Source organism: Delphinapterus leucas, chromosome 14 (genome assembly GCF_059928025.1).
Source record: "Delphinapterus leucas isolate spDelLeu-1000000601 "Yukka" chromosome 14, BTC_Dleu_Yukka2, whole genome shotgun sequence".
Lineage (NCBI taxonomy): Eukaryota > Metazoa > Chordata > Mammalia > Artiodactyla > Monodontidae > Delphinapterus > Delphinapterus leucas.
Genome location: NC_143142.1, coordinates 62,921,834 through 62,947,852, shown reverse-complemented (window position 1 = coordinate 62,947,852; position 26,019 = coordinate 62,921,834). Strand labels below are relative to the sequence as shown.

At 37.4% G+C, this 26,019-nt stretch overlaps 1 protein-coding gene across 12 annotated transcripts in view; it reads left to right on the top strand.

Annotated features, from left to right (window-relative positions):
- PIAS2 (protein inhibitor of activated STAT 2) overlaps positions 1–25,346 on the top strand; it is a 113,086-nt gene extending 87,740 nt beyond the window's left edge. For 5 of the 12 annotated variants that reach the window (XM_022561827.2, XM_089895140.1, XM_089895139.1 and 2 more), the window contains 2 exons: positions 2,245–2,282; positions 4,961–25,344. In XM_022561827.2, the coding sequence (XP_022417535.1) occupies positions 2,245–2,282; positions 4,961–5,143 (221 nt within the window). In that variant the 3' untranslated portion in view covers positions 5,144–25,344. Of the gene's footprint in view, positions 1–2,244; positions 2,283–4,960 lie in introns of all 12 variants that reach the window. The other 7 variants (XM_089895146.1, XM_089895142.1, XM_022561830.3 and 4 more) reach the window with 7 other exon arrangements.
- The last annotated feature ends 673 nt before the right edge of the window (positions 25,347–26,019 follow it).

Genomic DNA, 26,019 nt, shown 5'->3' with positions numbered 1-26,019 from the left:
ACGTCATCTATTTCATGTAAGGGTTTTAATAGTCTGTACTTACAAAGTAGAAATGCAAGACATTGTTGGTAAATCTTCTTTTAATAGGAGGAATAACATCTGAAATACTATATCGAACTTCATTGTTACTGTTTGAGAAAAATGGTTTCAGTGAGAAATATTTACATTAAAAACATGATTGAATTTTGTGTATACAGCATCTGTGTAATGCTAGGGAGACAATGGGTTTCAACCAAAATTTCAAAAAAATTTCTAGACATTTTATTATGGCATTGTATAAGTTACCATATTCAGTTATCCCTGGATGAGGTGTCAAAAGATATAGATCAAACAAATCTCTTAAAATGTTTTATCAGTAGACTATATATCTACTAACACACATGAAATAATCATCAAAGAGAATTGCAGTACATCTGAAGAGATGGGAATTGAAATAATGAAAATATGGAGACACTTGGCACCTCCTCGATGGGCAGTCTCCAGTGCTAGAACTACAAAAACAGCTTGAAAATTATATCAAGCCTGTGTATTTATTTAAACTGAAGTTACAAAATGGGAATAAACTTTAGAAAATGAGCATTTTGAGTGATTTGGCTTCAATACACAATATCCCAACAGAAATAGCAATACTTTCTGTAGCTTTATAAAGAAATTTTGTTATTCAAATGGACTGAGTTATTCAACAAACATTAAAAGTGAGTGAATATTTGAAATTAAATAAGCTTTTAAAAGCAGAAGTTATATAAATAATGTTATATACCATTTGAAGCAAAACAAAATTAATACAATTAAGCCAATAAAATGATATGCAAATAAACTCTTTTTGTGACGTAGTCCATAATAGAAATGTTGACTGTATAAAACTCTCAGAAGGTGTTATAAGGGCTAGACAAATTGTGAATTACTGTTCAGCTGAAGCAGAGAGAGGATTTACTGGACAGTATCATTAGTGTGAAGAGAAACTCTTCGCTTATTGAGAGATGTCACCTACTTAGTATCAATTTAATGGGGAGCTCCTTGGAAAAGTTTGTTGTGATTCCAGTGTTGGCTCAAACCTTGCTGTATCATATAGCTAGTGATAGGCATATGAAATGAAAAATATCAGCAGTTTTCAAAAATGCTTTAGAAATTAAATGACTTCTTTCAAATGATTGGTGCTACAGCTTGTATTACTTGATAAGTATTTTTATCATACCCTTATTTAGAGATTATCAGGGAATAAATATACTTTAACATTTTGATTTATGAATTTTTCATACTGGTTATTAAATATTTTAAATATTTCCTGCTAATATTCTCTCTTTAGAGTAACAGTCTAGTATTAGAGTACACTCTGTATGATTATTATACTTGAGGTGACATTGAATACCAGCATATAAAAATTCACAGAATGGATAGAAATTGGCCCGTCTTAGTAACGTGCACCTAATATGTGATTTTTATTTTTTTTAATGTTTTGAAATTTAGTCAAACAGAGGTCTATGGGGACTGACCTTGAAGTTTATTGCTAGATTTTTCAGACCTGAAATATTTTATTATTTATTGTTATAACTTTAATATTTCAAAATGGTATTACTGGGCAACGTTTTACCACAGTTCTATTTCAAAAGCATAACTGGAGAATCCCAAAGCTTTGGTTTAGAAAACTGCATTAGTTTATAACCCAGCAAACCTTGGTAAGATTTAGCTTGTTAGTGAGCAGCAGTTAGCAGGTGCTTGCTTTGTGCAGCACGTTGAACTGTGTACTGCTACTCTTGTTGTGGGAACCGGGGAACAGAGAGCTGTCCGTGAAATAGACATTTATCTGCCTAAGAAGTGATATTTTAGATGAAGCTCAGTGTGGTGTATTTCTAAAAAATAAATGTGAAGTACCTTAAGAGTCTTAAGTATGTTTTTTTAATGGTCCGAATCCAGATCGTCATCTTTTCATTTTATTGCTTCTCATTCTGCTAAGTGATAAAGGGGGAAAGTTTGCTTTGACTAGTCCTATTTATCTGAAAAATTTTGGACTGCCCCCTTTAAGTCTCTGGGAGGTGGTTTTTCTAGTTGTTTTGTTAGGAAATATGTCCATTTTTGGGTTTTATCCACATAATACCCTGATTGTGGTATAGACCTTCCCTATGGCAGAATGGTAAGACCTTAACCCAAATGTTTTATGACTTAAGATAAATAAAAAATGATTTAGGGAAATAATTCTTGTCTCCAACATATGAGACAACTATTAACAGAACATTTTTGTTTTAGGTTTGGATTTTCTTTCCCTTATTCCAGTTGATCCCCAGGTATGTATCCTGAATTTAAGCAACTAATTTGTATTTGATTGTTGGTTGTGTCATACTAACTAAAAATGACCAGTTGCATAAAATCAGGACAGTCAACTCTCAGTTACTTAAATTGATGGAAAGGAAGTACTATATAAATATTTCACAATTTTACTTGGAGGGATGAAGTTGCTAGTTCTCAGTTTATGATATTTTGGCCTTTAATGCTGGAAGTTTAAATTATATTTTATTTAGTTTAATATAATCAGTTGGCATTTCTTACGAGCATTTGAGTGATTAAAATGAGGCGAAGCAGTGCTCAATGACTGGAAGTTAAAACCTTATAGAGATAAGTTGTAAAACACTTGCTCTATACATAGAAAATAGCTGATGCTGATTAAACAGACTGAATCATTAGCTTGATTCTTCCTTGTCTTTAAAGGCAATCAGATTCAGACTTTGGAGATGCCCTAATCTAAAATTGCTATAAACCAGTCATTCCTGTTTTCTTTGTCAGAGATAAGAAACTCTAGTATCCCAGCGTCCCAACATGAAGACCTTGCAATGACTGTGGACTCCACTGATAAGGCTTATAGCAGAGGCAGAGCAGAGGAGGAAAAGGCATGGGAAAAGCTGAAGGGAAAAGCAAAACAGAGGAAGAGACTTTGAGAGAAGTGTTGAGAGTAGGGAGGGATAGAGGACGAGCCATGCCACCACTGCTTTGTAGGCTGCTCAGAATCAGCTAACCACAGGTCTTGTATCAGCTTCCTGGCTCAGTACTCTGTATTTGATCACATAAACAGCACTGGAAATTTGGGCCCAAGGTAACAGGCACAGAATGAGGAGTTTCTTCTCACTCTGAGTTGACTTTGTTACAGCAGTAGATTCTGTAGCAAAATATCTATCTGTTTTTTAAGGAAATAGATTCTTCAGGCTTAAAGTATTACTGTTTTTAATGTGAATCATCCTTTTTTAAAAAATGATCTTTTAACCTAGAGGATTTTGATTTTATAGGGCCATTTAGCGTGCTTGGTGTCAGGCTAACTTGTTGCTAAGCTAAATGAAGGGTGAGGTTGTGCTTTCAGTTTTCCTTGAATCCTTAGATTTGTTCTACTTTACCTCCACATTGCCCCCTTAATCCCTGTTATCCTTATGCAGATGTGTTCAAATTACACATAAAGGCTACAGAGTTAGATTGGCTGCAACCTGAGTATTGTAAGATTTCGAGATGTAGAGGCTATTGACAGCAGACTGTAGTATCTAGCATTCATTATACAAATGAAGAAGGGTACCTTTTTACTCCTCGGTGGTCAAAAACTCCCTCAGAGGTAGTAGAAATAAAATGCTAACTTTCTGGGCTTTTTCCAGATTCTTGGCTCAATTTTAGTGGAAAATTAGAAATTGATTTTAAAGAAGTTTAATACCTGACAATGCAACTCTCTTTAGAGGTTCTTAGAAGCTCTTTAAGAACTCCCCTTTCAGTCTTTGTGCCTGGCATTCATTTTGTTGATGAACCAAGACAATTGTCCATCCTAAACATTAAGTTACTTTTTTAAAAGGCACCCTGAATTTTAATTGTTGCCCTTCCACTGACTGGCAGCCTTAAACCTGGGGCCGTTGTTCCCATTTTATGGTCTTTTTGAAGATCATGTAGTCTAAACAACTTCAGTTTTAAATTTCTGTTTTTAATATCTCTAATGATAGGCTGAATAATATATAGAATTGATAATATTGATCAGATATCCTTACTGATTTTCTTTCATACAGTCAATCTAAACACAGACTTAGGACCTCTTCTCTTGTAATGTATACTGGACCTCGCTTATCTCACTCAAGTCAGTGCAGTTGTCTCTCACATAAAATATTCTATGGTGATACAAAGCTTTTAGCTATTGTCTCTCTCTGTTCCTCCAGGTCAATATTAGAGTACTAAACTCAGGTCGGAATTAGTTTGGGAATCAGCAACTAAGATGTTAAAGAAACCAGAAATTTGAACAGTTGGAAGGGGGTGTCAAGCAAGCATCTCAAAGGAAATTAGATTAGATTAGATTTCCTTTAAGATTTATTCCAAAATTTTGTGATGCTCTTTCTGAGCATCCCGTGGTAGTTAGCTACCATGTAGTCTCTATATTAGAATGTATGCTATCTTCTAATTACACAGGTTCTGTTACGTGTATGTACAAAGGAGTCAGATGCTGCCTTGCCGCTGATCAGTCTTAACATTATTCCTTAAGGGTCTGATTTATACTAAATTTTGAGAGAATTATTGAATTTTGCATTAGCATTTTTCTTAACACCATTAAAAATAAGTTTATTAGCCTTTTACAGTGTGTTTTAAATCTGGTATAAACACATTTAGTGAGCAAATTCTTTTTGAGATTAAGTATGAGTCATAATTTTGGGGCCAATATTTAGTATTAAATAACTTTAGTTATTGTTGACATTTTTGTACTACTACATATTTGGTCACAAATTCTGTGAGTTTTGAGACAATCAGGAATATGCTGCACTCACAAAATAATGTAAAATGTTAAAATTCATGCCAACCTTCCATCCAAAGATGTGAAGTTTTGAGAAGTTTTTAAGTCCCACTGAGATTTAAATATGTGGCTATCACTTGTGCATATCTAACAATTTCTAGTCTCTATATTTAAAATCAATGTAGCCTCTTCCTCATCGACATCATTGTTTGTTTCAAGCAGTACTGTCCTCCTATGTTTTTGGATAGTCTCACCTCACCCTTAACAGCAAGCAGTACGTCTGTCACCACCACCAGCCCCCATGAAAGCAGTACTCATGTTAGTTCATCCAGCAGCAGGAGTGAGACAGGGGTCATAACCAGCAGTGGAAGTAACATTCCTGACATCATCTCATTGGACTAAAGGAGGACTCACTCGATTCTAGGAATCATTCATTAAAACTGCTGTTTCTTGGATCTCTGGTCCGTGGAAGCTATTTTTTTGGTAACGATTACTTTGATATTTATTGAAGTGTCAAATGGATTCTTTTGCCTTCTGAGAGATGAACACAGATGACTGCAGCAAGAACCACATGACATGCAAGGATTTTTCTTATTCATGCTGTACTCTGAGCATCAGATACATTCAGCTGTAACTGCATCTTCTTGAGAGATGGATTTCAATTTCATATGATACTGGTTGGATTCTACAAATCAGTTAAAAATTTTTTTGTTGTAATAAACAGCAATAAAGTTATGTAAATATTCAAGTAAACTTTTTTCTAATTAAAAAAAGATGTAATCAGTGATTCTGAAATGACAAGTTTTGTTTAATCTGATGTGAAGGAAAAATATATGGAAAGAAGTTACGTTTGCTGAATGAGCCCTTTCCATGGAGATTTGTTCTGTTTCGTTGAAGTAATGAAGTCTTGATAAGTGGCCAAAGCTTGGGTTCCACTTTTCTTCCTGCAGTTCCACTTTTCTCCCTGATTCCATCAAAGAAAAATGGCCTTTGTGTTAAGCATTTTCCCCTGGTTGTTGTTTACACTTTGGTGTTGTGTGCTGATGAATGCAGAGTGACGTTCTGGGATTTGGCTTTTCTTTATTATTAGTGATTATGTTGAAGAAACCCTGTGCAGAGTCTTCCCTGATATAATGTGTGTTATTTTGGTAATCGTACATTCTTATTCTAGAGGTTTCTATAAATTGGGGGCTTACCTTCTCAAAAAAAAATTCTCTGCAGCCATCAAATGAAATGTTTTTAGATTAAGGTGTGGGCTGGAATGTTTGTTAGAATTTTGTTCACACTGTCTAGAAATATTGAGAGGTTGGAGGCAGTGGAAGAACAGATTTAGGGGCGGTGGGAATAGCAAAGTTTAATTTCTTCCTAAGAACTTCTTTTGCTCGTTTATTTTACAGGATAATGTACAGATCTGTGTTGAAACTTTTCAGTTTAGTAACACAAAGAAAATATGTTTTAGATCTCATTTTTCTCATAGCAGTGATTTTCAAACTTAAAGAACAAACAGTAGCAAGGGGATGGGGATGGCATCAGATTTCCCTTTCCTTTTTTTAAAAGGAAGTCTTTCCTGAAGCCACAAAAGACAAAACAGAATTAGAAATGTTTGAATATAAGAAAGGTTTGAAGAGGAGAGGATGGGCCTGAAACCCACTTTGAAAACCACTCTCTTACTGTGTGTTTGGTTTTAAAATCTCTCAGAAAACTGTTTTGCCCTTAGAGAAACATTTTTATCCAGATTTTATACTTTCCTTTGCTTTCATTTGGCTGCAGAATTTTGAGTTCTGAAGGACTTAATACTTCCCTAATATTTAGCTTTCTCTCCTTAAGTTGTATCTACTTTAAAAATAAACCTGTGTTAAAAATGATTAATCTAACTGATTTCTCAAGCTGAAGTGCCCAGATGAAGAGTCCACCAATTTCAGTTAGGATAGGGAACAATCTGGGTTGGTGTAACTCCAGGGAGCTGACTTGTCACTGCTTGGTTTTTCACACCTTCTCAAGTTCTCATGCCGCACCCCCCCGCCCCTGTGCTCTTTTTGTACTCATTTAATTTCATGTGATTTTCTACATCATCCCTTCTTTGGCTGCATTATCCCCTAATGTATTATCCCTTTTGGAGAGTTATAAGCATGGAAAACGAACCTGAATCTTCTTGCAGTAGTTGCATCATAGTTGCCAGTTTTACCTTCTTCGTCCACGTTACAGTCCTTTGGTCCAGATACAGAATTTTTTCCTAGTAAAATTTTATGTTGCTGCTCTACATATGGATGCAAGTTCTGTTAACTCTGTAATCAGATAGAAAAAATAACCTGATTTGTGTGGTATAATTTGTTAATAAAGAAATGCTGTATATTTGTTACCATTTTGTTACCCTTTAGATGCTCAGAGACCCTCCCCTCCCCAGTTTAACCAACAGTTTTATCAGGTAAATGAAAAAAATTAATAGAAATTAGTTTATTTACTTGGTTCTTGTAAATGATACCTCTGTGCTTTTATAGTTGTGCTTTGTTTCCTTTTCACTGTTTTATGTGAACAGTTTTATTGTTCATTTTTGGTGCTTTACACTGAATTACATAAATTTTTAATTTATCTCATACAGGCGACTAACATTTTTTAAAATATACTTTTAAGTTTATAATCTTAAAATTGAGACTTTTGTGTATGTATATTTGAAGGTGAGTACTTTTCTTTATTTGGCCCTGTGACAACAACATGCTTATTAAGCCACTGTCCTTTTTTTAGAATGGTCACTAAATATTTTTTACTGAGGCTCTGATTTTGTAGCAGTTTCTTTTACTAGTCCAGATGTCTGCTCAACCAAGTATAATTCAGTCTCAGAGGAGGTCATCTATAGCTGTTACTTAGATGTCAGCCAACCAGTGACTATGTTTAAGGAAAGGAACTGCAGTTATTAGTCTCTTACAAACACTTAGCCAACCTGTATTTTTATCGTTATTCACATAGAAATGTTAAAGGATTTCCTTGCTTTGGTAACTCGTGACAATGTAATGGGTGCTGAATGTAGCTTCACACCTAAGGTCTGCTTACTTCACTGACTTTCTGACCCTTAGGTGAGCCGCTTTAGGATTCTGTTTCCATTTCTGCCCAGAAGGTATAAATTCTTTGCATCTGTCATGGAATAATTATAAAGGCCAAACAAAACAGTAGAATCAGGAAAGCTAGAATGAAAAGGATCATGATTTGGTGAAAGAGTGTGAGTATAAATAAGGAGATCCATAATTCTTGGTATAAAACAAGTTGCCCTAGGGTAGACACTTAAAGAATTTGAAGAAAGGTAAGATGTTGGATTTTAGATGAATGATATTCAACAGAGACTATTCTGACTTTGGATTCTGACCTTTGAACCATTCTGCCTTCAGACGAGTCTTGGACATCCGTCATTTAGTAACTGAGTTGTCTGCTTTTCTTCTGCCAAAAAAGTATTTATTGTTACAGTTTGTCTTTTTAAGTAAAGTTGAATTTTATAAAGCATTAGTTCTCAGCTTTGTCTTTCATTTCTCTCTAGCCCCCAATGGGTGTAAAAAAAAAAAAAAGTCTCTCCCCCACCCCCAAGTAAATGCTTTTATTTTCCTAATCTTTTTCATCTTGGAAAATGTAGAGCAGTATGCCATTTAAACTTGGGTCTGACATTGTATTTTGTGACCGTGGATCTGTGTCTTGTGGGAGCATGGAGTTGTCATTTAGGTTGGTGATTGATGTCTGAACCTGATTCACCATCTTTTCTGCTGCAGTTCTACACGAATATGGTGAAACTTGTGGAAAGAATTTAATACTTCCTCTGCTTTTTTAAGAATGACTGGTTTGTAAGCCCCCGCTTTTTTGTTGTTAAGAACCACGCTCCAATTCCTAGGAGAAACAGATTAGGCTAAATATAAATGCCCATTCTTTAATGCTTGCCTGACTCAATAATGGTTTTTTCCTGTTTATGTTTAGTAATACATGCTTATTGCGGGAAATCTAGACAATACAGAAAAGGGGAAAAGGGCACTTTACTATTTTTGCATATTTCTTGCCAGTCTTTTAGCTACTTGTCTGCGATTTTACATAGTTTCATTCATTCTCGGTATAATTTGTGCCTTGATTTTTTTCTCAATCTGCAGGCATTATTCCATGTCATTAAAAACTATTCTGTGTGGATGTGCCATGCTTCCTGTTACCTTTCCCTGTTGGACATTTTAGGTTGCATCTCATGATGCAGTGTTACAGTTCATGTCTTTGTGCATAAATGATTTCCTTAGAATAAATTCCTAGAGGTGAATTCCTGAGTCAAGGATGTAAATACTTTGTAGTTTTTGATTCCTGTCATTTTTCCAAGTGGTTTTACTAAGTTATACTGTAACCATTTGGTATGAGAAGAACTGTCTAACCATAGTTTCCAAGAATATGTGCTATTTAGCTCTGTGCAGACATCTGCATTAAGACCCTCCACCTTCTGACCTTGGTGAGCTGGGGAAACTGATTTGGAGAAAATGGGCAGAGACTTTCCTGGGATGTCTCAGTTTCAAATATATGTATCTGATATGTTCCAGAAACACCTACATAAGGATATCCAAATGATTTTCTACATAGTTTTACTTGCACTATGAAGTAGCCCATTGTTACACTACATTTTCTGTTTTTAGTTAGAAAATCTTGCCTTTTCTTAAATCTTTTGTGCCTGGGGCCAGCCCTTGGTAGCCAGCTCTCTTTTTTTTCCTCTTCCTGTAGGCTCCATTTTGGCCTTTCTGAGCTCCCCAAAGCCAGTAGGATCTTCTGAGCCAGAGGCAGTCCAAACCAAACTGGAAGAGTGGTAAGGCTGAAACAACAACAAAAGCAGAGCTAAGCTTTGCTTTTTCACTTTGTCTTTTTGTGTTTTCAGTCCCATATTGGTGTTCTCAGGGCCGCTCTGGGGAAAGAAAAACAGATTGCTATCTTCGGATGCTCAAGGTATTATTTTCTTGATTGGCATACCACATTTCCCAGGCTGCTTTTTCTTTTTGAATGGATTTGAAGGCTGCTTTTGTGTTCTCAAAGCTCACCTCTTTTTATGTGAAGAAGAGTGTTGTTGTGTTGTAAAATATCCCTCTTATTTTGGCCTTCATCAAACTATTCAACAAATATTCAACGTGTTTTGTAAGTGTATGTGGGGTAGAGTAGTATAAAAGTTCTGGTCCCATACTTCAAAAGGGTTATAATCAAGTTTTCAAAGCTCAGGAATTCTTCCTACTAACAGACATGCTAAGAACCTTACAAAAATGTCACATTCCTTACCATGGTCCTTCAAAGGAAAGTAGTATTGTCTCTGTTTTGCAAAGGAAGAAACATAAATTTCGCAGTGGACTTGGCAGCCTGAAACAGACGTGCCTCCAAAGCCTTCTGACTAAACTGAAGTGACACTAATTAGGTAGGCTATTTGGGAGACTGATAGGGTAATTTAGACATAAAATTATGAGAACTGATTTCAGGTGATGGCCACAGGAATAAGGAAGGAGGGGATGCTGGAGCCATTTCAAAGGAAGACTCAAGATTCAGTGTCTGAGTGGTTATAGGAGTAAGGGCTGAGTCCATTTCTCAAGCCTGGGTAACCAGGATAATGGTGATATTACGAGACAGGAGGCAGTTAGACTGGACGTTAGTCATTTAGGGGAGACAGTGGTGAGTTTGATGGGAAGGGTGAGATTTCAGAAAGGGAATGTCCAAGAAGCTTATCTGTTCTGCAGTCTTAAGTGCAAACTTCCCTTGTCCTCCGTTTTCACCTTCACTTGTCTCCCTTCTATATGTATTCTAGTCACTCCCAATTGCTTACCCTCCCTCTCTCCTCCCTAATCCATGCTTGGCTGCATGTCGTTCTTTTGATTTTTCTCTTAACTGCCTTGCCATAACCAATTCGGCTGTCACCTGAAGGCCTGCCATAGCCTGTAGCTCTCACCAGTGTGGGCTGTGTCCACATTCCATGTATCTCGAGATGGTGGTTGCTGCCCTTCCTCTCTCTTGTAATTTCTAAATAATTTCTCCCAAAGCTTCTGACAAAAATCTGCCCCTTTTGCAGCCTATGCCAAGAAGTTATACTATCAGTTACCTCTACTCTTGCCACTGATCACTCCTTTGATTTCCTGAAGGCCTCACTTCCTAACTCACAGCACACTTTGCCATCTCCGATTCTTTCATATTCTCAGTATCTTCAGTGTTCTGGTGGATGATCCAACGCCCTGGCCAGTGAGATTTTTGGTTACCTCACCTTCAACATTTTCTTCCATTGAAACTCCCTACCACTGTTTAACCCTTTGTTTTCTTTGTACTTCTTGTCCAACTTAGACTCCTTCATTATCACAGCCTTCAGCATGTCCTCAGACCCAGTAGAATATACAGATAAGTGAATAGGGAGATTACAGTGCAGTGGTAAAAGGTACAGGGTGCTATAGGAGCACACAGATAAAGAGAGAACTAAGAATGTTGAGGATAGCTAGAAATTTGCTAAGTAATATTAAGAGAAGTATGTAAGATATGAAAAGCCTTGTAAAATACCAAGAAGTCATTGAAGAGTTTTCATGATCATTCACAGTAATGAGCATTTCTTGAGTTTGATATGATTATCTCCATTCTACAAATGTGGAAACAGATTCTGAGAGGGTAAGTGACTTGCCTAAGGTCGTGTAGATCGTAAGTGGGGAGCCAGGCTTCATACCCAGTTTTTAACTATCTTCTCAGAGAGGCCTTCCTTGACCATTCTATCTATAAAGGAGGTGTTTCCTAACTATTCTAATCTTACCACTGTTTATATCCTATATGGCAGATAGCACAACCTGTGTTTATTTTACGTATTAGTTTACTGTGTATTGTCTGTTTCCCCTGCTAGATTGTAAGCTCCATGAGGGCAGGGGTGATATCTTATTTCACTTGCATTCCAGAGCCTAACATGGTGTGGCGTATAGTAGGTGCTCAATAAATATTTGTGAATGAAGAAATGGTGGATCGTCCTTTGTATTTGACTTACGCTGACTGTGGAAATCACTTGATATCTGAGCAGCAGGCATTCACAAGGGAGGGAAACGAGGAGGCAGATGGATGAAAGATGCTGGGGATTTCAGAGGAAGTCAGCAAACTGACCTAATAGACTCTGAAATCTCAGGGGCAAGGGCCTGGAATGGGGGATTGGTAGGGCAATGCACAGTGGGGACAATAATGTGCGAGTAGGTGTTTTATTAAACCTGAAGGCCTAAGTGACCCCTCGTAGACTCAGCCTACTGTATATGTAAGGCTGGAGAAATTCTGCATGTAACCTCTGTATTTTGTACTAAGGACCAAGTCATCTGGGTCAGCTCTACTGCTCTGAGTTATGCAATACAACTGTAGGTGTAAACATTCTAATTTATCATCTTTAGTCTCTCAAGGCTAACAACTTCACCTAAGTCATTATTGGACTCTACTTTGTAACTGGAACAAGAATCAGTTAATTTGATGTCTCTGAAGTCATGCCCACATGACATTGGACCAGCTACAGGCTTGTCCTATAACATATGGGTAGTACTGAAACCATGGTAGTGTAAGAGCTCATCCAAAGAAGTTGATGAGTGAGGAAGGAAGAGAACTAGACAAGGAACACAGGAAGGGGATTGAGAAGGAGCAGCTGAGCTACCACAGAGGCCAAAAGAATGTATTCCAGGGTGTTTAGTGAAGCTAAAAGCTCTCATACGGGCTTCCCTGGTGGCGCAGTGGTTGAGAGTCCGCCTGCCGATGCAGGGGACACGGGTTCGCGCCCCGGTCCGGGAAGATCCCACATGCCGCGGAGTGACTGGGCCCGTGAGCCATGGCCACTGAGCCTGCATGTCCGGAGCCTGTGCTCCGCAACAGGAGAGGCCACAACAGTGAGAGGCCCTCGTACCGCAAAAAAAAAAAAAAAAAAAAAAAAAAAAAATCTCATACAATATAAAAAAGAGTACCCATTTAGAAAAAAATTTTAATTTCAGAAACACCATATTTGATTGAGTCTAAGGCATCTTTGCATATACAAAGAAAAATCTAAACTGTGGCCCATTGCCTTCAATCATATTGATCATAAGAGGTAGTCTATTAAAATGTGGGCGAGGATGAATATGCATATTAGAATTTAGGAATTATGGTAATCTATATCTTCCTTTTTCAGTGCATTGGTGAGGGTAAATCTAGGTTGCAGTGGGATGAGGACTGCAGAGTAATGAAGTGAGCAAGTGCAGATAACTCAAAAATTGGCTGTGACGAAGGGTGAGGCTGTAGCAATAGAATTACGTGTGGTTGAGGGATTTTTTTTTGAAGGCAGGAGAAACTTGCATCTCATTTAAATGCTAATTAGGAAAGGGGTAGAATCAGGAGAGGGGGGAGGTGAAAATGCAGTGGTGCAGGAGGAGTTGGCCAAGATCATTGGTACACCTAGGTTCCTGAGGAGGGAAGCTGGCATCCATATCACAGGCAGATGAAGGAATGGGCATGGACATGGGCATGTGTGTCATTTGGGTAGCAGAGGGTTTAAAGTTTTCACCTAATGGTTTTGCTCTCACATCTTTGAGAACCAAGTGATGTGGCAAGTTCCAGAAGTGGGGGGGGGGGGCTGAGAATGGAGGTAGGTACAAAGACAACAGAGATGGTTTGAAATGGTGGTCCTAGAGAATGGGAAAGAATGGACTAGAAAAGAACAGCAGTGAGTTGGACACAATGGACTTACAGCGGCATCCGTCTGGAGGACTATTCTTCAACACTGCTCATTGGTAAAGACTATTCAGAGTTGAGTTTTTGTCAAGTGGGTGCAACAGAAGAAAGAAAGAATATTTTGAACATGCTGGCAAGTAGCTGACATGATGGAATCTTAGTTGCCATCACACTCCTGAAATGATTCTTGCTGATGTCAAAATGTGCACATAATTGCCAAGTTCCATGAACTTGACTTTTACTAACTTCAACATTTGCGTTTGACCCAGTCCCTTCCATTCCTTGATTTTTGTGACCACACAATTCTTTATCTGTCTCCTTCAGGAACTCTTTTTCTTCTCTCTGTCCTGGAAATGTAAATGTAGATGAAACCTTGCTTGGTTAGCTGCCTTTCCCCAGCCACCTGACCCACACTGTTTGGCACACTCATCTACTCCACTAGAATGTAAGTTCCATGAGGGCTAAGATTTTGTTTCTTTCGTTAACCGTACTATTGCAAGTATCTAGAATAGCTTTTACTTTCAACCTATGTCATTATATTTGAAATGAGTTTCTTGTAGACAGCATATTGTTTTGGTTTTTTGGTAGCAACTTGATTGAGGTATAATTCACATGCTGTTTTAGTTTGCTAGGGCTGCTGTAAATTCCACAAACTGGGAATGACTTAAACTTAACAGAAATGTATTTTATCGCCATCTGGAGGCTACCAAGTCCGAAATCAAGGCTCAGCAGTGTTGGCTTCTTGTACAGGCTTTGAGGGAAGTCTGTTCAAGGCTTCTCATTTTGGCTTGTAGATGAACATCTTCACCCTCCATACATGTCTGTCTCTGTGTTCAAATTTCCCCTTTATAATAAGGATACTAGTCATATTGGATTAGGGCCCACCTTGATGACCTCATTTTAACTTGATCACCTCTAAAGACCCTTTCTCCAAATAGGGCCACATTCTGAGCTACTAGGGGTTAGGACTCCAACATTTATTTTTTGATGTGGTACACAATTCAACCCATAACACATGCAGTTCTCTTGTTCAAAGTGTACAATTCACTGGTTTCTAGTATATTCACAGAAATGTGCAACTATCACCATAATCAATTTTAGAACGTCATCCTTATGCCCCACAAGAAACTCCATACCCATTAGCAAGCACACACCCCTAATTTCCCCATCCTCACACCCTTCAGCACTAGGCAACCACTAATCTACTTTCTGTATATGTATTTGCCTATTCTGGATATTTAAGATAAGCTGAATCATATAATATGTGGCCTTTTGTGACGAGCTCATTTCAGTTAGCCTAATGTTTTCAGGGTTCATCCAGATAGCATATATCAGTACTTCATTCCTTTTTCTGACCAAGTAATATTCCATTGTATGGATGTACCACACTTTTGTTTATCCATCTTCCAGTTGATAGACATTTGGGTCATTTCAACATTTTGGCTCTTATGAATAAGACTGCTATGAACATTTGTGTATAAGTATATGTATGGACATATGCTTTCCTTTCTCTTGGGTTTTTTAATTGTATTTTTCAATCCTAAAATTTCTGTTTGGTTCTTCTTTTTCTTCGCTGAGACTTATTTTTCCAGTTGTTTCGGAATGTTTGTAATTGCTTATTGAAGCATTTTTATGATAGCTGCTTTAAAATCCTTTTCAGATCTGATTTTAACATCAGTGTCATCTCAATGGAATCTGTTGATTTTTAATTGAATCTTGGACATTGGGGTGTTATGAGACGAATTTATGTAAGTCTTCTGTTTTATCAGGCTTCTTCTGGCTTTGTACTGGTGAGACAAGGGGAGTGTCTCAATACTTCTAGATGTAGGTGTAAGTCCAGTTTCCCTCCTCGGCCTCCACTGACACCCCAGGGGGTAGGAGAACCTCCTTACTGCTGGGCAGAGATAGGAGTACTGGCTCCTCGCTAAGCAGGAGCCCTCCTGGTTAGGAAGGATAGGTTTGCCTTGTTACTGTTCCCCACATGGCCTTCACTGACACCAAGGGGAGATGGTTGGGCTCCTTACTGCCAGGCAGTGGTCAGAGTCCTGACTCTCCACTAGGCCTCCTCTGATACTAACACAGCACAAAGGTGGAGCAGGTGGAGTTGGAAGTCCAGGTACCCCACATACTTTCCACTGACAGTGGGGTTAGGATGAGGCTTGATAACGCCCGGCAGGCATGACAATCTCACTCAGCCTTCTCTGACCTCACCCCCCGCAACCAGAGGGGAAGGGTACCTTGTTACTTCTGGGCGAGAAAAGAAGCCTAGGCTTTTCACTCGGCCTTTGCTGATGGGTAGGAATGGGGCTTGAAATTTTTCCTGTGGTGTTTGACTGGAATGATTAATGTCTAAAATATTATCGAAAACACAAAACCCTAAGGTATCAAGGTGTTTTGTTTTCTCAATTAAAAGGCCATATAACAAGTGTTGGCTAATAGAAATCTCTAAGGAAAGAGTTCTGCAAATTGCTAGAAGTGTTTTTAAGAAGCTATCAGGTAAAGAATTAACAGTGGTTAATCTCGAATAAGCTGTGTATTCAGTTAGTCTGTTGTTCATATGGTATTTCATTGTTTTTTGCAAAGTTCTTTAAATTTCAGTGAACCCCTTGTTGGTCACAGATTCTGAATAGTTAACCTGCCTGTGGTTTTGTCATCCCCTTCTTGCTGGCAGCCATGGCAGAAGGTGAATGATATCAGAGAAGGATTTCCTGGGTGGGGAGAGCAGGAGAGAACAGCTTTTCTGAATACAAAAGTAATACACATTCATTGTAAATGAGTGATTATTGATGTAGGTGGGCTAATATATACCATATTTTTTTCCTGTTTTCTATTTGTTGCCCATGTTCTTTGTTTTTCTTTCCTCTCCTCTTTTTCTGCCTTCTCTAGTTTTAATTGAGCATTTTATACTATTCCATTTTTTTCTTGTCAGCATGTCAATTTATTTTTACAATTTTTCTTCCTTTCTTTCTTTTTTTTTTTTTTAGTGTTTGCCCTTGAGTTGGCAATATACATTTACAACTAATCCATGTTCTCCTTCAAATAACACTGTACGGGTAATTTAAATATCTTACAACAGAGTATTCCCAACTACTCCCTCCATCTCTTATGATATTGCTGTCATTCAATTAATTTATCTATAGCTATAGTCACTGAATGTTTTGTTGCTGTTATTATTTTTAACAAACTGTTAAAATAAGAATAAGGAAAATAAAAGATTTAATTTTACCTTCATTTACTCCTTTGATGTTCTTCCTTTCTTCATGTAGATCTGAGTTCCTGACCTATATTCCTGAAAATTTTCTTTCAACATTTTTTGCTATGTAGGTGTACTGTCAGCTAATTCCCTTTGTTTTTGTTTGGCTGGAAAAATTTTTATTTCTCCTTCATTTTTGAAGGATAATTTTGCTAGATACTGAATTCTAGGTTGGTGGATTTTTTTCCCTAACACTTTAAATAATTCACTACACTCTCTTATTGCTTACATGGTTTCTGAAAAGAAACCCAATGTAATTCTTATCCTGACTCCTCTGTAGGAGGATTTCTTTTTCCTTTGGTTTCTTTCAAGAATTTCTCTTCATCTTTTACTTTCTGCAGTTTGAATATGATATGCCTAGGTGTAGATTTTTTTTTATTATTTATCTTACATGTTCTCAGAGATTTCTGAATCTGTTGTTTGGTGTCTGCCATTAATTTTAGGAAATTCTCTGTGATTACTATTTCAGATATATCTTTTCCGGATGTATGCCCAGGAGTGGGATTGCTGGATCATATGATGACTCTGTTTTTAGTGTTTTAAGGAAACTCCGTACTGTTTTCCATAATGGCTGCACTAATTTGCATCCCTACCAACAGTGTGGGAGTGTTCCCTTTTCTTCACCCTCTGGTATTCCCATTATGTGTATGTCATAACTTTTGTAACTGTCCCACAGTTCTTGAATGTTTTATCCTTTTTCTTTTCATTTTCTCTTTGTACTTCAGTTCTGGAGGTTTTTATTGACATTTCTTCCTTCAAGTTTACTGATTCTTTCCTCAGCCATATCCAGTCTATTGATGAGTCCGTCACAAAGGCATAGTTCATTTCTGTGATAGTGTTTTTTATTTCTAGCATTTCTTTTTGATTCTTTCTTAGAGTTTCCATCTTTGTTCTTATATTACCTATCTGTTCCTTCATGTTGTCCACTTTTTTCATTAGACCCTCTACCGTATTAAGCATAGTTGTTTTAAATCCCAGTCTGACAATTTCAACATCTCTTCCATATGTAGGTCTGGTTCTGATGCTTGTTCTATCTCTTCAAATTGTGTGGGGTTTTTTTGGTAAATTTTTAATTGAAGTATAGTTGATTTACAATATTGTGTTACTTTCAGGTGTATAGCAAAGTAATTCGGTTATACATATATATGTATATATATTTGTTATTTTAAAAATTCTTTTCCATTATAGTTTGTTACAAGATATTTAATATAGTTCCCTGTGCTATACAGTAAATCCGTGTTGTTTATCTATTTTTTATATATGGTAGTGTGCATCTGTTAATCCCATACTCCCAATTTATCCCTACCCCCACCTTCCCCTTTGGTAACCATAAGTTTGTTTTCTTTGTCTATGAGTCTGCTTCTGTTTCATAAATAAGTTCATCTGTACTATTTTTTTTAGATTCCACATATAAGTGATGTCATATAGTATTTGTCTTTGTCTGAATTACTTCACTTATTATGGTAATCTCTGTGTCCATCCATGTTGCTGCAAGTGGCATTATTTCATTCTTTTTTATGGTTGAGTAATAATCCTTTATCCGTTCATCTGTTGATGGACACTTAGGTTGCTTCCATGTCTTGGCTATTGTAAATAGTGCTGCTATGAACATTGGGGTGCACATATCTTTTTAAATTAGATCTTTTGTCTTTTCCGGATATATGCCCAGGAGTGGGATTGCTGAATCGTATGATAACTCTATTTTTAGATTTTTAAGGAAACTCCATACTGTTTTCCATAATGGCTGCACTAATTTACATTCCCACCAACAGTGTGGGAGTGTTCCCCTTTCTCCACACCCTCTCCAGCATTTATTATTTGTAGACTTTTTGATGATGGCCATTCTGACCAGAGTGAGGTGATACCTCATTGTAGTTTCGATTTTCATTTCTCTAATAATTAGCAGTGTTGAGCATTTTTTCATGTGTCTGTTGGCCATCTGTATGTCTTCTTTGAAGAAATGTCTGTTTAGGTCTTCTGCCCATTTATTGCTTGGATTGTTTGTTATTTTTGTTATTGAGTTGTATGAGCTGTTGTATATTTTGGAAATTAAGCCCTCATTGGTCATATTGTTTGCAAATATTTTCTTCCAGTCCGTAGGTTGTCTTTTCATTTTGTTTCTGGTTTCCTTTGCTGTGCAAAATCTTCTAGGTTTGATTAGATCCCATTTGTTTATTTTTGCTTTTATTTCTATTGCCTTGGGAGACTGACCTAAGAAAACATTGGTACGATTTATGTCAGGCAATGTTTTTCCTGTGTTCTCTTCTAGGAGTTTTATGGTGTCATGTCTTATATTTAAGTCTTTAAGCTATTTTCAGTTTATTTTTGTGTATGGTGTGAGAGAGTGTTCTAGCTTCATTGATTTACATGCAGCTGCCAGCTTTCCCAACACCACTTGCTGAAGAGACTGTCTTTTCTCCATCATATATCCTTGCCCCCTTTGTTGAAGATTAATTGACTATAGGTGGGTGGGTTTATTTCTGGGCTCTCTGTTCTGTTCTGCTGATCTATCTGTCTGTTTTTGTGCCAGTACCACGTTGTTTTGATTACTGTAGCTTTGTAGTATTGTCTGAAGTCTGGGAGGGTTATGCCTCCAGTTTTGTTCTTTTTCCTCAGGATTGCTTTGGCAATTCTGGGTCTTTTGTGGTTCTGTGTGAATTTTAGGATTATTCTAGTTCTGTGAAAAATGTTATGGGTAATTTGATAGGGATCACATTAACTCTCTGGATTGCTTTGGATATTATAGCCATTTTAACTATTAATTCTTCCAATCCAAGAGCATGGGATATCTTTCCATTGCCTTGAATCATCTTTGATTTCTTTTATCATTGTTTTATAGTTCTCAGCTTGTGAGTCTTTCACCTTGGTTAGGTTTATTCCTAGGTTGTTTTTGTTTGTTTTGTTTTTTGATGTAATTTTAAATGGGATTGTTTTTGTTGTTGTTTTGGGTTTTTTTACTTTCTCTTTCTGATATTTTCTTGTTAGTGTAAAGAAATGCAAAATATTTCTGTATATTAATCGTATATCCTGCTACCTTGCTAAATTCATTTATCAGTTCTAATAGTTCTTGTGTGGAGTCTTTAGGGTTTTCTATATAGAGTATCATGTCATCTGCATATAATGACAACTTTACCTCTTCCCTTCTGATTTGGATACCTTTTATTTCTTTTTCTTGTCTAATTGCTGGGGGTAGGACTTCCAATACTACGTTGAATAGAAGTGGTGAGAGTGGGCACCCTTGTCTTGTTCCAGAATTTAGCAGGAAGGCTTTCAGCTCTTCACCATTGAGTACTGTGGGTATGCTGGCTGTGGGTTTGTCATAAATGGCTTTTATTATGTTGAGGTATGTTGGGAATTCCCTGGCAGTCCAGTGGTTAGGACTCAGCGCTTTCATTGCTGGGGCTTGGGTTCAGTCCCTGGTCCAAGAACTAAGATCCTGCAAGACGCGTGGCCAAAAAAAGAGAGAGAGGGGAGAGAGAGATATGTTCCCTCTCTACCCACTTTGGCAGGAGTTTTTATCATGAATGGATGTTGAATTTTATCAAATGCTTTTCTTGCATCTATTGAGACAATCATGCAGATTTTGTCTTTTCTTTTGTTGTGGTGGTGTCTCACATTGATTTGTATATGTTGAACCATCCTTGTGACCCTGGAATGAATCCAACTTGATCATGGTCTGTGATTGTTTTATGTGTTGTTGGATTCAGTTTGCTAATATTTTGTTGCGGATTTTTGCATCTATATTCATCAAAGATATTGGCCTGTAATTTTCTTTTTTGGTAGTGTCTTTGTCTGGTTTTGTTAGTATTCCCTACTCTTTGATCTTTTGGAAGAGTTTAAGAAGGATAGGATAAGTTCTTCTTTGTATGTTTGCTAGAATTCACCAGTGAAGCCATCCAGTCTGGATTTTTGTTTGCAGGGAGGTTTTTAAAAATTTTATTGGAGTATAGTTGATTTACAATGTTCTGTTAGTTTCAGGTGTACAGCAAAGTGATTCATTTATACATATACATATATTCATTCTTTTTCAGATTCTTTTCTCATATAGGTTATGACAGAATATTAGGTAGAGTTCCCTGTGCTATACAGTAGGTCCTTGTTGGTTATCTATCTTATATATAGTAGTGTGTGTATGTTAATCTCAAGCTACTGATTTATCCCCACCCCCCACTTTTTTTTTTATTTCAGATTCTATTCATATCTAGTGATTGGTCTGTTCAAATTATCTGTTTCTTCCTGATTCAATTTTGGCAGGCTGTACATTTCTAGAAACTTGTCCATTTCTTCTATGTTGCACACTTTGTTGGCATATAACTGTTCATAATATTTTCTTATGGTATTTTGTATTTCTGCAATGTCAGTTGTTATTTCTTATTTTTCATTTCTTATTTTGTTTATTTGGGTCCTCCCTCTTTTCTTCTTGAAGAGTCTGGCCAGAGTTTCGTTGATTTTGTTTAGCCTTTCAAAAAACCAGATCTTGGTTTTATTGATTTTTTTCTATTTTTTAATCTCTAGTTTATTTTCTCTGATCTTTATTATTTCCTTCCTTCTGCTAACTTTAGGTTTTGTTTGTTTTTTTCTAATTCTTTTAGGTGGTAGGTTAGGTTAGTTGGGATTTTTCTTTTTGAGGAAGGCCTGTATCATTATGAACTTCCCTCTTAGAACTGCTTTTGCTGCATCCCATAGATTTTGTATGGTTGTGTTTTCATTATTGTTTGTCTTGAGGTATATTTTAATTTCCTCTTTGATTTCATCATTGACCCATTGGTTTTTTCAGTAGCATGTTTTTTAGTCTCCATGTAATCATTTTTTCCTCATTTCTCTTTCTGTGGTTGAGTGTGCATTGTAATTTTTTTTTTTTTTGAGGTATGTGGACCTCTCACTGTTGTGGTCTCTCCCGTTGCGGAGCACAGGCTCCGGATGCGCAGGCTCAACGGCCATGGCTCACGGGCCTAGCCACTCTGCAGCATGTGGGACCTTCCCAGACCGGGGCACAAACCCGTGTCCCTTGCATCGGCAGGCGGACTCCCAACCACTGTGCCACCAGGGAAGCCCTGCATTGTAATTCTTGTTGTAAGCCAGACATGATCTACTGGGTAGAAGGAACCCAGTACTCATTCCTGTGAAGATTTCTGTTCTTGGGCTTCTACTATTTTTAGGTGGTGATTCTCTGTATCTGCTTGTCCCTCTTCAATTTTGAGGGCAGTGGTTTGCACTGTGATGTTAGTTTTCTGCTGGATCTAAGAAGAATTGTTGGTTTTCAGCTTGCTCAGCTTTTTTCTTATTGTTAGAGTAGAGTGACAACATCTGAGCTCCTTTCATGCAGGACTGGACTCTCTCCAGCTTTTGAAGGAGACTGTTGGCCACCTCCTGTGGCCTGCTCTTGCCACTACTCCCACTTTTGCCCTGTGGCATAGAAATCTCTTGAGGAAGAAAGATGGGACAATCATAGGTATCATCTGGTTGATTTTCCCATCTCTCTGGCATTGCTTGCCTTCATTGCCAAATGTCCGGTGTCTTGAGAACTATTATTTTGTATATTTTGTTTTTTTTATTATTTCAGGTAGAGGAGTAAATATGATTGCTGTTATTCCATCTTGGCCTGAGGCCAAAGCAACAGGTTTTATTTTTAATAATAATATTTAATGCCAGTGTTCCTCCCAAACACTCTCTACTTACAGCTTTATTTTTTGAACATGTCTAATACTTTAAGTGAATAAGGCGAGAATTAAAGGAAGCACCCCTTTCTCTACCCAGTGGAGCTGTGTCTAAACCAAATTTGGCAACATTTATCTTTGGTTTTCCAAGCTTCCCTGTTCTAAACTCTTTTCCTCACTGATTTTACCTCTTTTTGTCCAGGATTTAAGAGCCCACAAGGCTTTTCTCCCATATGCTCTTACCTCCAAGTCAGTCTTTTTCTTTTATGTCATCAGATGATAGCTCAACTTAGAGCATCCCCACCCATGTCTTAAGTTAAAGAAATAAAACTCTAGCAGTCTGATTAGGTCCTGGAAAGCATTTTACTTTAGTGGGGGAAGAAGTGCCAGTAATAGCATTCTAACTTAAAAATGCTATAGAGTTGTATTTTCCACATCATGATTTCATCTGAATCTTGTAGCCTCTTTGTATTGTAGGTTGGACAGGTGATGTTTGATGACCTGTGCATCACTAAAGCAATGTGAGTTACCTCTGAGCAGCACAGTAGTCCAGGAAGTAGAAAGGAAAGTGAGCTATAAGAAACCCTGAACTGTATTTTACAATTGACTATTGAACAACACAGGTTTGAACTGCACAGGCCCACTTATATGTGGAATTTTTTTTTTAAACTAAATACATACTACAGTACTACATGATAGTTGAATCTTTGGATGTAGAATCTAGGATATGGAGGGCCAACTGTAAAGTTACACATGGATTTTTGACTGGGCAGAGCGTCAGTGCCCCTAACCCTGACATTGTTCAAGGGTCAACTGTATTAGCTAATTTTGTTCCTATTTTCAGCTTGTACACTCTTCCCCATTTCCTTCCCTGCAGCTGCCTTTAAGGCAGACTCAAGGAAAGCCTCTTTCAAGTTGCTTTACCATTATCCCCATCCTGCCATTTTTGTCCTTCAGGTCCATCTCAAAATTCACTTGCCTCTAGCAAAAAGTAGACATAACTAATGAGGAGTGAAGCACTCCCTGTACATGGTAGAAGATAATCCTGAGTAGCTGGGAGAAGAGAGGAAACTGTTTTGTTAATGTATACCTTTCTGTATCTTTTGAATTTTGAACTGTATGAATATATTACTTATTTTAAAAGACTAAGTGAAAAGAGGACTTTGGCTTTTTTTTTTAAAAATGTGGAATATGAGCCAATACTGGTCTCTTGATGGTTTACATAATGATTTGGAGAAACCACATATTTTCAGAGCCGATCAGCTGTCTCTTCATTGCATTCGTGTGTTGGGGATACAGAAGCCCAGCTTTTAATTCTTGAGGAAAACCTCGTTCTATCTCAGCAGGTTATGACACGTGTTTTCCTGCTTCTTTGTATGCCTAGTAATCTTTGTTTAGATGCCAGACATTGTAAATTTTACCTTGTCAGGTGCTGAATATGTTTGTGTTCCTATGAGTAACTTGAGCATTGTTCTGAGATGCAGTTATGTTACTTGGAAGCATTTGATTCTTTCAGGTCTTGCTTTTATGATTTCTTAGGAGCTTCCAGAACAGTGATTTCTCTAAGGTTAGCTATTTCCCACTACTGAGGCAAGAACTTCCTGGTTATTGTACCTAATTCCCCTTGAATTGTGAGGTTTTACACTCTAGCTATTGGGAGTGGGCACCATTCCTGGTCCTGTGTGGGTTTGACATTGTTCCCTCTAATTCTTTTGGATGTTTTCTCCCTAACCTCAGATAATTTCCTCACATGCATTTACTGATAGCCTCTGTGATGAATTCCTGAGGGAGTCCCTCTCTGTTTAGCTCCTTGTCTCTGTTCTCTGTCCTGCAAATTCTCACCACCTTGGTCTCTCTGGACTCTCAGCTCCATTTCCTCAATCCGGGGGATCTGATGGGCTTTGCCTGGGTTCTCTTCTGTGCTGCAGCTTGGAAACTCTCAAGGCAGTAAGCTGGGGCAATTGTAGGGCTCACCTCATTTGTTTCTGTTCTCTCAAGGATTACTGTCCTTGATTGCCTGATATCCAGTATCTTAAAAGCATTTGTTTCATATATTTTGGGGATATTTTGATTGTTGCAGGCAGAAGGATAAATCCAGTCTCTTCTTGGTTGGAAGGGAAGTCACTAAATTTTTATGTTTTGGATTTCTCTCCTGGAATGTAATGATTAAAAGTTCATGATGGAGAAATGAGATATAACACTTTCTCTAATTTTATTTAATTTAAACCATTGTCATAAAAAACATGCACATCGCTAACAATGTTAGGAAATATAGTAATAACTTTTGAGTCTCATTTTTGACTTGAAAAATATCCTTGATAATATTCTTTCTGAAAAACGAACTCATCATAATTGAAACTCAGAGTAATGACATGTTTACCAACAGTGGATTATACTTCTATGCATTTAGCTTGATTAAGTGCAAACTGTGTTAAAATAAAATTCAAATAGTATGGCAATGACCCTTCCATTAGGAACTGACCTTAATAAGCTAGATAATCAAATGGAACCTCATTCTACAAAAGATTAAAAGACCTGTTCCTTCCATTTCATATATTCATCACACGCTCTTCTCTATTTTTCCTGTGCTATTTGTCTCAGTTGGCTGTAGTGTTTACTGAGATACATCTAGTTCTTGTAGAGTTCGTAGGTGTGCTCACTTAGGTATTTTCTATTCTAATATCTCTTTTGGTAGATATTTATAATATCTATATATATATATTTGAAAATACTGATTGTGACTCACTACACTGATTTCCTGACACATTAAATTGAAACATCGAGTTCTTGCAAAGAGTCTATAGCTATTTTTCTATTCTATTCTGATATCTAACTATTATTTTAAAATTCTCATTGTGACCCACTTCATTGATTTCCTAACACATTAAACTGTGTCAACCAGCAGTTTGATAAGCATTGCCTGACAACACTGGATGTTGTCCAGTTCGCCAGGTTCAAACAGGCACCTATTTGAACCTAGCCAGGTTAGTAGCTCCTGCTAGAACAACCAAGAATCCTGGATTTTAAAAAGTACTTTTTTTAAAAAAAAGCCTTGAAACATTGATCAACTAGCAAAAAATCAAGGAATTCTCAAGGAAGAAGTTGAGTAAAAGTGGGAGATCCAGAGAGTAAAGCATAGCACTGCTGCAGCTGGCTTCAGCAGTTATTTGTTGCAGTTATTTGTTGAACCAGAGGAATTGACTTTGGCTTTCACAGGCTCTGGGGCATGACTACAGCAAGCAAATCTCAGAGGTTCTAAATGTCTAATATGTGATATTGTCCCCACAGAGCCAGAGCCCAAAGGGCTGTGCCCGTAGTATAAAGATGACATAGAAACAATCCCACTCTCTGAGGGAACCACAAGGAATCTTAGCTTTAGCGAAGGAGAGAAATTACTGCTAAACATTGGGAACCACAAGGCTTCACACAGTCTTGTGGCTTAAATGCACAGTATTAAATGTTTTGACAAAAACTTCACCCTAAGAAGTTAGTGTCCCTCCAGAACGGTAGTGCTCCATGGTGCCTGGAAGATGTAAATGCACATTCACTCTGGAAGAACCTACATTCACCCCAGAAAAACTTCCAAGGCAACTGAGCTGCTTGAAGTAAAACAAAAATCTTCAGTTTACGATGATCAAGAGGAAGAAACAATGAAACAACAAAAACCTTCACGGACTTCAGATAAT